General features: G+C 40.6%; 1 protein-coding gene across 1 annotated transcript in view; it reads right to left on the minus strand.

The window, feature by feature from the left end:
* Window positions 1-12623, minus strand: part of CCNJL (cyclin J like) — a 28563-nt gene that overhangs the window by 13443 nt on the left and 2497 nt on the right. The window contains exon 3 of the mRNA XM_013953660.2: window positions 3495-3705. Within this exon, the coding sequence (XP_013809114.2) occupies window positions 3495-3705 (211 nt within the window). The remainder of the gene's footprint in view (window positions 1-3494; window positions 3706-12623) is intronic.

A 12623-nucleotide genomic window follows, 5' to 3' on the forward strand; every position in this document is an offset into this window, starting at 1 on the left:
CTCTTTTGCAATTATTACTGAATTGGGAAGCAAAGACCCACTATCACAATCCCATTTCCCTGTCTGGGGAAACTGATGGGCCAGTTAAAATGCATTTTAGAAATCTGCAAGAGAAATTAGCTCTATCTAACTAAAAGACATCTAGGCAAATGCTATGAGCTGTATCATGAAAACTCTGCTGTTGCATGCTGATCTAAGACAGGCTAGGGCAATGTTGAGGTAGAAGGGGGAAAAAAAAAAAAAAGACAAGCCTTTGGGCACACTAGCTCTTCCTTTAGATCAGAAATAGAAGCAGTAAAATTAAAAGACAAACACAAGTTGACAACAATTTTGCTGAGCTTAAACAATTGTCCTCAATTCGCATTTAATTTTGAAGTTTCCTGCTTCCGTTTCAGAGCTAAGGGAAGGGTTTGTGTGCCCCAAAGCTTCTCTATCCCCCCCCACCACCACCACCCACACACTTAAGTGGTTAGTGGAAATAAGAAATCTTACCTCTAACTACACCTCATCTTGCTTGTGGTCTGCACACTACCCTTGAACTCTTGCTCAACTGCCTTTCTAAAGAAGTCAGCAGGAAAAAATCCCAAACAAAAAATTTCTCAAATGTGTTTATACTATTTATTGAAAGATGTTCTCCATTAAACATTTGTCATGATGAGGTAAACACCCCAAATTAAAAAAAAAAAAAAAAGCTAACAACTACTTTTTGTAAAGATTATTATTTTTTGTTTACAGTAAAGGTATCTTATTGTTTAGACATATAGGTGTCTTATTACAGAGACTGAAGAGTCCTTTTACTGCAATCTTCTGCTGAAAAGCTATGCAACTTCCTGCAGATGTAGCAATTAGAACATCCTCCAAAGCATTACTGTAGGAACACAAAAGGAGCAGTTGTATTCTCTTTGCTACAATGGCAAATTTCACGCTATTTTAGGTTAATTCTTCTTACCTACTCAGAATCTTTTACTACAAAATTCTGTGCTATGATTTTTCTCGTATTTATTTCATATAATTTTGAAAGTAACATAAGGTAAATCCAGGAAATCCCACTTACTGTAAAATGGCTTTTTCTGATTTGATTTACATCACTCCCACAGCTACACATAGCAAAAAAAGAATATTCCTAGTGCACATCAAGATGGTCTACACAGTAAACAGAGCTCACTATGGTCCCAAAATTCTCCAGACCGATCCCTAGGACTGTAGTAACATTTAAAGCCTTATCTACACAAGTTAGTTAGGCATTAATTTTGTACAAAACTGCTTTGGTACAATTCTTAATGTTTTGTTTCTACATATTGGTAGGAAAGCTGCCTTTATAATAGTAGACCCTTTTCCTGTAAGGGAATAGATGATTTAGTTCCAGACCAGGATGTGTGAATGTTGCTGTATTACTCAAATCTTAATTTTAGGAAGATTCTCATACCCATGAGCTTACTAAACTTGGGTTTGCAAAATATTTCCCTCTAGTGTTGTCATGAGGCAGCTTATGAACTTCCTTTTGCTTCCCAGTTGCTTAGAGGTGATTGAAGTTGCATTTGACATTAGCTGTTCACACAAGGACAGTCTCAAAAGGGTTTTTTTGCTTCCTTTTAAATCCTAGAAGCTACAGAAGTCAGCAGTTCAGCCCTCCCAATCTCCTACAGTAAACCTCTGCCTAAGATCTTATAAATACACCACTAGCTTTCACAAGTTATATGAAGTTTAAAGGTACCATTTTCATCCTATCCTATTTGCAAAGCAGTGGAAGCTTAAGTTATGGCTACAGATTCCCTCCTCTAAATTCAGATGAAGAATCATTACAAGAATTTTTGAGGCCAGGAAAAACGGAGGAGGCGTATACTTGAAAGCATCAGATTTAAAGAAAGTCCTGTGTTCTTTTCCTGAAGGTCACCTTCATTCAAATACTCGGAAGCCTTCCTCTCCCACCCTTCGCCCCCCCAACTTTAAGCAATGCTGTGGGGCATGTTGCAATTATGAAGTTACACAAGAAAGAAATTATAAGAGATGGGCCGCAAGCTGAGGAAGTTCACTTCTGAATAGACATTAGTGTCCAGGCTACCTGAACCTGATATATCAATTAGTCTGGTCTCTTTGAAATAAAGGGTGCAGTTTCACAACAATTTAAAAATCACCCCAAGTCCCCCCACCCTCTTCCCTCCCTGAAGCTTGTCTGATCCCTCAGAAAAATACCCTTCTGATAAATAGACACAGAACTAGTCCCTTCCTCAGCTGGGTTAGTTTTCTGCCAATTTACAGGCCTGAAGGAGCTCACCAAAGGGTCGGGACAGCAGAACTGCAACAGCACTAATTTAGATTCACTTAGGCTGCCGTGGAAGTGCACAGGCAGCAAGTGCTTAGATTCCACTTTGTTCTGGTTTTAATATTGACCTTTTCTGTAACATGAGCTAGAAACTTATCCATGTAATTGACCATCTTTTCTGGAATTAGAAAGACAGCAATGTTTAAATATAGTAACAGTAAAATCATGAAAAGCAATCATTTGTGTCTGCAGATTAAGCTGTTCAGAACACACCTAGCAAGAAAAAGCAGTAGCAATCCTTTGTTCTGCAAGGAAAACATATACTATCACCTTCTTTCCTAAACAAATACCTTCTAGCTCTCCACAGTATTTTATCTTAGCTAACATGACTACTTACATCTTTCAGCCATTAACACTAAGTTTACAGAAGTTTTGTTGCCCATAACAATAGTGTATTGCTCTACGTGGCTCCCATATGGCAAGGTGACTTCTTCATTATCTGGGAACTGAGTTCAAGTCTGCAAGGGTAGACTGCAAGTCCTTGAGGCACCAGCCTTGCTCTCCTCCACTTGCACAGCACTGACTGCTGAAAGGTTTCAGGAAAGTACTGATGACAAATGTTCAAGGTCATTTGCCAAAGGTATGTCGATACTGAGACTTTAATATTACATGGCAGTGAGGGGCTATTTGACAGGAGCCCAGAACAAGCAATACACATCCAAGCGTACATCAGCACATCCACTAAGCACCTCAGGAAGCAATTTTCCTTTGGACCATGTACAAGAAAGATCTGTTTTGCAAGGAATTGATTATACTCGGTGATCTCAACAGAGGCACAAACTGTCCAAGGATGGACCTCCAGGAGAGATTGTGTATTACCCAAATAGCATTCCTTACTACCAACTCTTCTCTGGAATGAAACTTCCTGGTCTTGCCACTTCCTTCCCACCCTGTCACCCCTTAAACCTCATTGACCCTTTCCTCTGACCCAGCTTCAGCTGCCAAAACCTCCTCTGCACCAGCACACACATGTGCAGCCCAAGCTATGAAGTCAAGCCGAGTTTTATTAACAGCCCATTTTATGCCTTTCCTTGGACTTCATTAGGCCTTACACCTAATATCTACAGCTAATGATACTGTAACACAGAGTAAACAGCACATCATACATAATGAAAACAACCACCTGCTCAGAAAAAAAAATGCATGCATTAATAGACAGCAGCCGACTTACTTGCTAGGAGAAGACAGGCAATCGAAATGACATACAGTTGCTTGACAGTGATATCATAGCGGTCCATAAAGACGTCCAATAAGTAGACAGCAAGATGTCGTGCAGTAGGACAGAGATTACAACGGTTGCTGAGGACAGCCAAGAGATCAATGAAGTAACGGCGCATCCCGATCTGTGGTGAATGGGCCTTATATATAGGCAGCTCAAGTTCCTATAGAAAAAAATAACAGGAGGAAAGAGAGGCACTGAAACAAATACCATGTCTGCCAGCATTTTCTGTACTAGCATATTTTACCAGTATAAAAGCTAACGATTGAGCTGACAGACCTTATTTCACATGTAATATAAAAATGTTCATTTGAAAGGCAGAATTATTGCAGATTTTGGTCCATCTGTGCTAGGAAAATAGATCACTTCAGCTGAAAGGTTTTTAAACACAAGTTTCCAGCCAGTATTCAATGAGTAGGCTAAGAGATGGATTAAAGAACTCTGGAATACCCACGACAAGCTAATGCTTTTTAAAAGCTGACACTTTCTTACTTTAGACATGGTCATATACTAATGCAGTTGTCCTGGCCATATTCAAATCAAAGCGGGATAAGTACATGTTGATAGACATGGATTAAAAAAAAAAAAAAAAAAGAAGCCATTTCAGCAAGGTACATCTCATAAGTGGAAGATTAATTACTATGCCATTTTGTATTACGTATGTTCAAAAATGAATTAAAAGTAGCACAGTGCTACAAAATAGACATGCTTTATATTGGAATACAAAGCAGTGTGTAGAGCAGTTAATTCTAACTAAACAAATCAGGCCTTTAAAAAAAAAAAAAAGCATTCGGGGAGGCATCTGCACTAGCTACACCACTTCCAGCGTTAAGAGACACCACTTTCTGCAGCGGGCGCAGTGGCTGCCCACGCTTCCCGTAGCCCTCCTGGAACCAGACATTCCCCACGGAGGTTCAACTTATCAGGAGAAAATAGCTACACAATCGCGCGCAGAGGGGCGCAGATAACTGGAAACCAGCGAGCCTCCGTCACCAAAAGCAGCTCACAAAGACAGCAAGCAGAGCACTGTTATGGATGATTGCTTCCCAGGCTTTTTTAAAAGAGTCAGTGAAAAAACACATTCTGGACTGAACAGACACATGCTGTGGACAGGCAAACAGCCCTTTGAAACCTGGGGCAGTCTTCACTGGGGGGATTATAGAAAAATCCCCCACCAGTAACAATTTATAAGAAGGGAGACAATAGAACATGTTCCCCCCTGTTGTTTTATACCCAGAAAAGTCCCATAAATTTGATTTTTTAATTGCCTTATGTGCTGAGATTTAAATGCGTCAATATAACTGACATACAGAGGTTCAGAGCATGAATTCATAGTACATACATAATGCAAATGTTTTGGCAGAAATGGTTTCAAGCTCGAGGTTTATAGCAAGGAAAATAGCTGTATTTCTTAACACATCAATACAAAGTCCAAGCTATTAGAACAGGTGGCATCTCTAGCTCTGACAAGTGTTGTTCTTGGTGACTAACAAAGAGTTCATTTTTTGAATTTCTTTCTTCTTTGAACACCTAAGTCTCCCAGCAAAATGTAGTACTAGGTATACTGAAGCTCAGCTTTTTTAAGATTAAATTTGCTTTTTAGACCACAACAAATGCAAGAAACCAACAGTAACTCCAATTACATGCCTAGACAACAAAACCCTACAGGTCTAAAAGTTACAGTTCAGCGGCTAAGAATGAGAGAGAGAGATCCGAGGTCCAGACACAAATATCCGGATCCTCAGAAGCCTTATTCCAGAATTAGCCCTGCTCAGCCTGGTCTGCTGGAAAATTGCAAGACCCCTTAAAGCCCCGAATTTAAACCAATAGGATTATTCTGCTACAGGCCTAACAGAGACATTTATTGCCATATAAAATCATCTGCTTTTTTTTAAATATATTTCTTCCTTTTTCTTTTTTTTAGTAAAGGTATAAGTGAAAATGAAAGGCATTGATTTTGTACACCAAAATAAAACCACATGAGAGTCCGTAACAGCACAGACAAGGCTCAACTACAGAAGCAATGTTAGGAGGAGCAACAGCAGAAGCACGAGAGCCATGTGCTGTGGCTTCATACAAGATCAAGTTCCTAGGTATTAATTGATCCAGAGTAATCATCCGTGTGCAGGCAAGGCAGGCAGGGACTTACCCTGCCGCGCACAGTCTGAAGCGGCTAATGACTATTTCAGCAGGAATGCTTTTACACTGGCAGACCAGCCTTACCTGATGAGATTGTTTCAAACAAATGGTGGTGGCACACAGCTAAACAATGTGGCTGGATAGCAGGCTTAGAGTTACGCTTGCAAAGCTAAATATCTACACAATGTGAGAAGTGCTAGAAATATGGCTGTGGACAAGCATGCCTTTCCATCAACTCCCCCCACCGCTCTTTAGTCTAAGTTCTTCAAGAAAAAAAAAATTACTCCTATAAATTCAAAAAACTGCCTTTGATACTTTGGGGATACTGATGCAGGATCAGCAACTGCAACTCAGTGGAAAATGTTTTGGGGAACAAGAATAAAATAAACCATCTCTCTCTCCAGTGCTTAAAACTTTCCCCATCTCCAGCAGAGGAAGAAAGAAGAAAGCGGGTGTTCGGCTGTCTGCTAGAATGGCCCTTTCATATGCTACTTCTCTGCATCTTTGACCTGTTCATTTATATCTACTTCAACAACTTTGCTTGGGGCTACTGAACAACTGCCACATTGAAATGCTAAAAGCAGCAGCATGTAAGAGGCTCACAGGTGTCTTGGAAATTACTTAACAAGCTTTGCTCAACATATTGATTAGTGTCTCTCCACAAAAACCCTTCAGAAAGTCAGAGCACAGCATTTAAAAGGATCACCTCAGTCTCAAAAACTGAAAAGGAAGGCTCATACAATTGTACATGGACTGCAAAAGAGAACTTAAGGACAAAGACAATTTATAAGCCATGTCCTACCATCCTCAAGACTTGATCTCCTAAAAGGCAGGAATCAATGTAAACATTTTAAAGTGGTGTTAAAGAAGACAAATCTTCCTCAGCAATCACATGCGAAGACAGCCGGGCTCCAGACATTAGCTATTCATTCATCACCGAGCCACAGCCCATCAGGAAGTTACCTGACCACTTCAGTGGGCACCATTCACTGCCTCTGCTCAAGGCATGAGATTTTGTCTGTGCTCAGCATGTTCCTGCAGCTGAGCGAGCAAAGACACTTCGGAATTCATCCCCAGAGAAACTATGCAACAAGATTTAATAAAAACCTAAAACCTTTGAGCAACCATGTGAAATTTAAGGCTTTCTCTGTCTGAACTAAACCAGCCAAAGATTGAAGACGATGAGGAAAACTTAACAGGATCCTCCAGCTCCCTTAAGGTAGCAGTTGTATTATACGCCAGTTTGTGGAGTGTTTATTTTGTTCGCATACAGTCTTAGGCAGTTTGGTGTTCAAAATGGCAATAAATTCCATAGAAGGATTTCTACTGTCCAGTTCCTTTTCAATAAGGCTCTTCCCCCATTGATATAAAGCCAGCAGTGAACTGACAAGCAGTAGAAAAATTAGCAAGTAATGTGACATTCAGTCATACTAATAACGATAAGTTCTGGGAACAAAAGTGGAATTCATCAAGGTATTTTAGAACAATTCACAGGCATCTTGACAAGAAAAATGAAGCTCTACATGACAAGTACTCCTGGGGTTCTGAAATTCAGGGAGATGTTCAGCGAAGCTGATTTTCTGCCACGTCAGAGCTCTCTGACACTAGTCAGGGTCTGGTCTATCGCAGGGCTCAAACATGCAACATCTCCTGACTGCCTGCAGCAGCTCTGTCCTGCCTGTCTCTCCCTGGGAGAGGCTGCAAGGCCGCACAGCCCAGCGGCCTCAGCCACAACACCCCGCTGCTGCACGCAGGCGTCTCCCACGAGCCACCGCTGTGCCGCGTCTTGCTGCCGAGACTCTGGCAAATGACCTTTCCATTTTCAGAACAAAATGAAGCATCTAAACCCAGAGCTGCTCAGTAACAGTGAAACCCACTCATCTAGAAATAGCTGTTGCAATACTTCCCTCCGTGGGCCCAAGCTCAATTTGCTAATAAAATTTCATCCTTATCTCATTTTTACTTTTTTTTAATCTTGTTACCCACTGGTGTTTCTAAACATTCAAACAGAATCCAGAAGGTGGCTCCTACTACTCCAGCTCAGGGTTGTTTATCACTGATCCTAGCCTGAAATCTGAAAAAAGATTCTGATTGATTAACAACAAAAAACAAGTACATAACAGCTGAAGTTTCAACAAGATCTCCGTGATCCTTCTTCATCCAAGAAGCACCTATAGATGAAAAATAAAGGGAAAACTTATCTAGGATGTTTTTATTTTAAGAGTTCTTCTCTGGAAAAAGTTATAGTCCTTTCTATTTTATATTCTAACCAACCAGTCCTCCAGCTGTGGAAGAAAAGTGCCAAACTAGTCTCCTAGGTATAATTTTTCCATGGTGCATGAGAAACCACTAAAAGCTAACTTCTCTAAGACAATATTTAGGCAGGTGAGAAGACTGTGCACAAGAATATTGAGAACACAAGGTTTGGGAGAGGGCTGGAAGTTTAACCTGTGTTATTTTTTATAGTGGCTTCAAAATTCAGAGCTTTTTGCATGCCTGTTTGCAGTAGGATATATAGCATGCTACCAGTTTAATTCTGCAACTAATGGCATGGTATCCTCTCTCCCACAGGACCAGTCCTCGTACCCCTGTGCAGACTGCAGTGCTGTGCCTTTAAGTAACAAAATCCCTTAGAGGAAACCTCCTGGTAAGTGTTTCTGTGGTGAGGCAGCTGACGGCAGTTTAATGAACAGGTCAAAAAGGTTAAGAGTTAGTATGTTTGTGAACAGTCCAGTAGTAGAGTACCGCTGATGCATTTGGCTTTTACTAATCTCAAAGCTGGCCATGCAAATTCAGCCTCAAAGGCAAAGGGAAAGATAACAGACAGGTAGCACTCCGCGGATGTGACCAGCAGGATGCCTTCCCTCACGGAGCAGAAACGGGTGGCCAAAATCTCCTGAAGAGCCACGCTTGCCTCCTCTATGCAAGCACAAGCCATGCTATCTTATAACACAGAAAGACCAATGATTGTAACTGTTATAACAAAGTGGTAAGAGACAGTCTAGGATTCACTGTGTGATCCATTGCTCTAATTTTTAGCCCTGCTGTAACTGTATCTGTCAGAGAGCGCCAAAAGTTACTGTTTCCCATTATTTAAGCAGCCCCTGCAGTTCTAACAGACAAATTTTATCAGACCCTAGGAGAAGTGTTGGTCTCTCACAGTGTCTGGATTCAATATGTAGGAGTAAGAGACATAAATCTGACAGAACCGTATTTTAAAAAGGGTGTCAAGACAATTCCTCTCATTATTTCCAGTGAAAATTAAAAATCCAGAGGATATTTTCTAATCAGGGCACTTGGGCAAAATTTCCTGTATTTTTTTTCCTATCGTTCAGTGGTGTAGAATCAGGTAGAGACAGAGCAACAGTTTAAACACAGTAGTTACACTGCATAGATTGGTGCTGCCAGTAGCTACCCTTACTGATTTATGATGCATTCCTTTGATGAATGAATGAAACACTATAAATTAAGATTTTCTTTTGTGTTACCGCTGTTCCTGCATGTTCAAAAGGAACATCAAATTCAAGTATGTCTCACACAAACAGACCAAAACTCCTGCCACAGCAAACAGGACCTGTCTCTCCAGTTCCAACCCACTCAGTCACATTGTCTTATACTAAGCTGTTTTGCTGACTCTTTCAGAGCACAGCAGCATCTTCAACAGTTTCCCCCCACCCTTTACCCAATAAAGGCCATCTCAGACTACCTGCTCTTCATGCATCTCCCCTACAGTCCAAGTCTACTTTTCAAAATACCCACAGATAAATGCAGACTGTTACTTAAACACACTAAGCTTCCAGCTTACTACTAAAACACAAAAACCGTGAGGCCGACCACAACAGTATTTCAACAGTACTTAAAAGCTTTTGTGCTTGAATCCACTCTACTCAGCATCCTCCCAACAGTTGCAGGCATTCTAAGTTTGAGAGAACATTTAATTACTATTGTTCTGAAAATCCATCACCTCACGTGTTCCACTGTGGTATTTTATCAAGCATTTCATTAATTCCTTCTTACACAATTCAAAGTGTTCGGAAGTTCAGCAGCTAATCTGAGAAGGATCAGAGAAAGGAGTGTGAAAATTGAAATTCCAACTTTGAAGAAAAAAAGAAAAGAGATCACATGAATAACCATGTACTTTATTAGGACACCTGTTCCTTTCAGCTCCATACATATGCTGCCATCTATAACGTAAGCAAATTAAAGCTAGCAACCAGTAATGCTATTGTTACTGATTTTCAAAAGCTAGAGTGATTTTTTTTTTTTTTTAAGTGAACAGATTATGTTTCTGTTGCTGGGCTGCCAGTCTTGGAAAGAGCCTGATATTAGTACTACTCAATGCCTGCTACGCCTACGTTCTTTTTACAGCTGATTCAAACTGGAGGAGCACATCGGAATGAAAGGTTAATGTTTTATCCTCGTGATGAGGAAAACAAAACAAACAAACAAAGAAAATCCATTTGCATTTCCTTATATATCCTGAACCCCAAAAGTTCTCATCCAGATTTTCCTGTTTAAAATAAAAACAAAAGCACCACCTACACAATGCCCTAAAGCCTTCCCTCTGCTCAAACATAGCATATGCAGTTGTCTGGTTTGCACTAATCTGAATTCCAGTTTGTGCCAGGCAGATATATCAAATTTACCATCAATACTAGTTAAGTGTTGAAGGAGTGAAGAGTTTTTAAATAACAGGGACGAGAGCAGACTTACATGCTAAAAGGTAGAACAGCAGCTGTTACAGCAAGAAGTTCATGCTATCAATAGGTTCGGTAAACCAGATGCTTTGGCAGAACTATGGTAAAGACAGGGACATACGCTGGGGGCAGGGAGAGGAGGAGGTTGTATTTTTACTCAAGAATGGGAGCATAAACGTAATTAATAACAGGATCCCACATTACTTCTAACAACATGTTTTATAACTGCAAGAAATGTGTTTATAATGACAGTACTCTCAGACCAGTGAGGAACAGGGCCCCTCACACCAAGCTCTGTACGGATGGCAATCCTCCTTCAGAGAAGGCAGTCTGAATTGACACTATGGACATAACTCGAGGGAAAAGTTGCACGTCAGCCAACTGAAACACATCATGGTGGTAAACAGCATTTCCTCTTTAGATGTTTGAACTTAGATAGCGGACAATCCTTGTGGAATGCCAAGTGGAAGGACTTGGCCTAGGAGCAGGTCGAAGACAGGAGTGGAGGAGCTTTCACCTAGAGGAAATCGCTCACAGACATTTTTACTGCTTAAAAGACAAAGGACTGTTTGCTTTTAGCAGAAAAAGGATCAGCTTCTCTCACCTGGCTGAAAGTAACTGCAGACCATGCAGTAATTCAGTAATTCAGGCTGCCTTTAAAAGATCAGGTTACAATATTAACCTTTAAAGCTCACACACAGAGTCCTGTAAAATTTGGCCCTGTTTTGAGAAGCTATGCAAGAGATGAGTAGAAGATGAAGTGCAGGCAGATCTAGTAATTCTCATTAATTGCAGGAAATGAACATATCCTGGAAGGAAACAGCCCAACATACCCACAGAAACGGGGGAAGAATGAGAAGCAACCAGCTATCTCTCAGACCTTCAGGACACTCAGACTGCCTTCTAAAGTAAAGAATTTCAACTTTTTTTTTTGGGGGGGGGGGCGAGGGGGAGACAATTGACTTGCTAGTCCGCTTTACACACTCCTAGAGTATTCAGGGCTACTGAGGCAGAGAATTTTGCATAGGTGTTGGCCATATGATACAGTAGTTGCATCTCCATTCAGAGAGGTCTCCAGTCTTTGACCTGGAAGTCAGCTGTCTAGCACAATCAGTACCTTCCCATTATCATTTGCTTCTGCAGTAACCCTCCACTATTAAAGTATCAGAAGAACACACGCTCACCTTTCTTGGCTCAGCACTCCTAATGCACGCTCATATGGCAGGCTCTGCCCCTCCCCCTTTTTTCTTTTCCCTCCTTCCTGGCTCAGTCTTACGACAGGTTAATGTTCTGGCCTAATCCAGAGAAATACTTATATTCGCATTTAACTTCTAAGGACATGTGTAGTACTGCTGGAATTTAATCATTTTGCTCCATTTGGTCAGCACTCTTAATACCTTGCAGACTACAACCCTGCTAAGCTAAACACTACATCCCATTAATCACAACACTGATATTTTACTAGTCAGGCGATTCACAGGCTTTTCGTTTCCTCTGCACTGAGCTAGAGTATTTGGGAAGTCACAAAGCCTCTCAGCATCTTTCAGCCCTCTCTGCATTAGAAGCCAGGTATACCACATGCATTCATTATCTGCCCTCATGCAGAACACATCTATCAGATACAGCACAGGCCATCTGTCATAGCAAAATGCCAACTTCCAATGAGATTCAGAAGAACTCATAATTCCAATTTTGTGGAGAAAAAAAAAGCGTAGCATAATATTTTTTCATTTGTTAACATAAAACCTGAGTTGTTGCATAGTAGGCATACATCTCCTATATTTGTATGTCTTAACTACCTTGGAAAAAAAGTGTTTCTAATGAGCCTTCACTTGTTTTAAGAAAAAAGTTATGTTGCTTAAAAGGAACACTTAGTCCCCTGCATTAAACATAGACGTGTTCTTCAAAAAAGTAGGATAGCCTGCAAGACAAATTTCAACCTCCTGGATAAGCATCTTACAAAGTAGCTTTCCTGTCACATTCATCCACTTAAGCTAAGACCTGTTTATGTTTCTCACTCAAGACCATAGAAGCATATTGTTCTAAACTAAGATTCCTCAGCAAGCATCTTAAATCAGAGAGGTCACCATTGTGTGAATTTTCTGTATGCCAGTATTAACACTCTAATACACTAATAATGCAGTAACACACTCTAATACACTACAGAGGAAGCCACTAGTCAAGTTTATTTTCTCCTGTGCAGTTGCCATAGGCTTCCCCAAAACTGATTCATGTTCACAAAACT

Source organism: Apteryx mantelli, chromosome 14 (genome assembly GCF_036417845.1).
Source record: "Apteryx mantelli isolate bAptMan1 chromosome 14, bAptMan1.hap1, whole genome shotgun sequence".
NCBI classification, from domain to species: Eukaryota; Metazoa; Chordata; class Aves; order Apterygiformes; family Apterygidae; genus Apteryx; species Apteryx mantelli.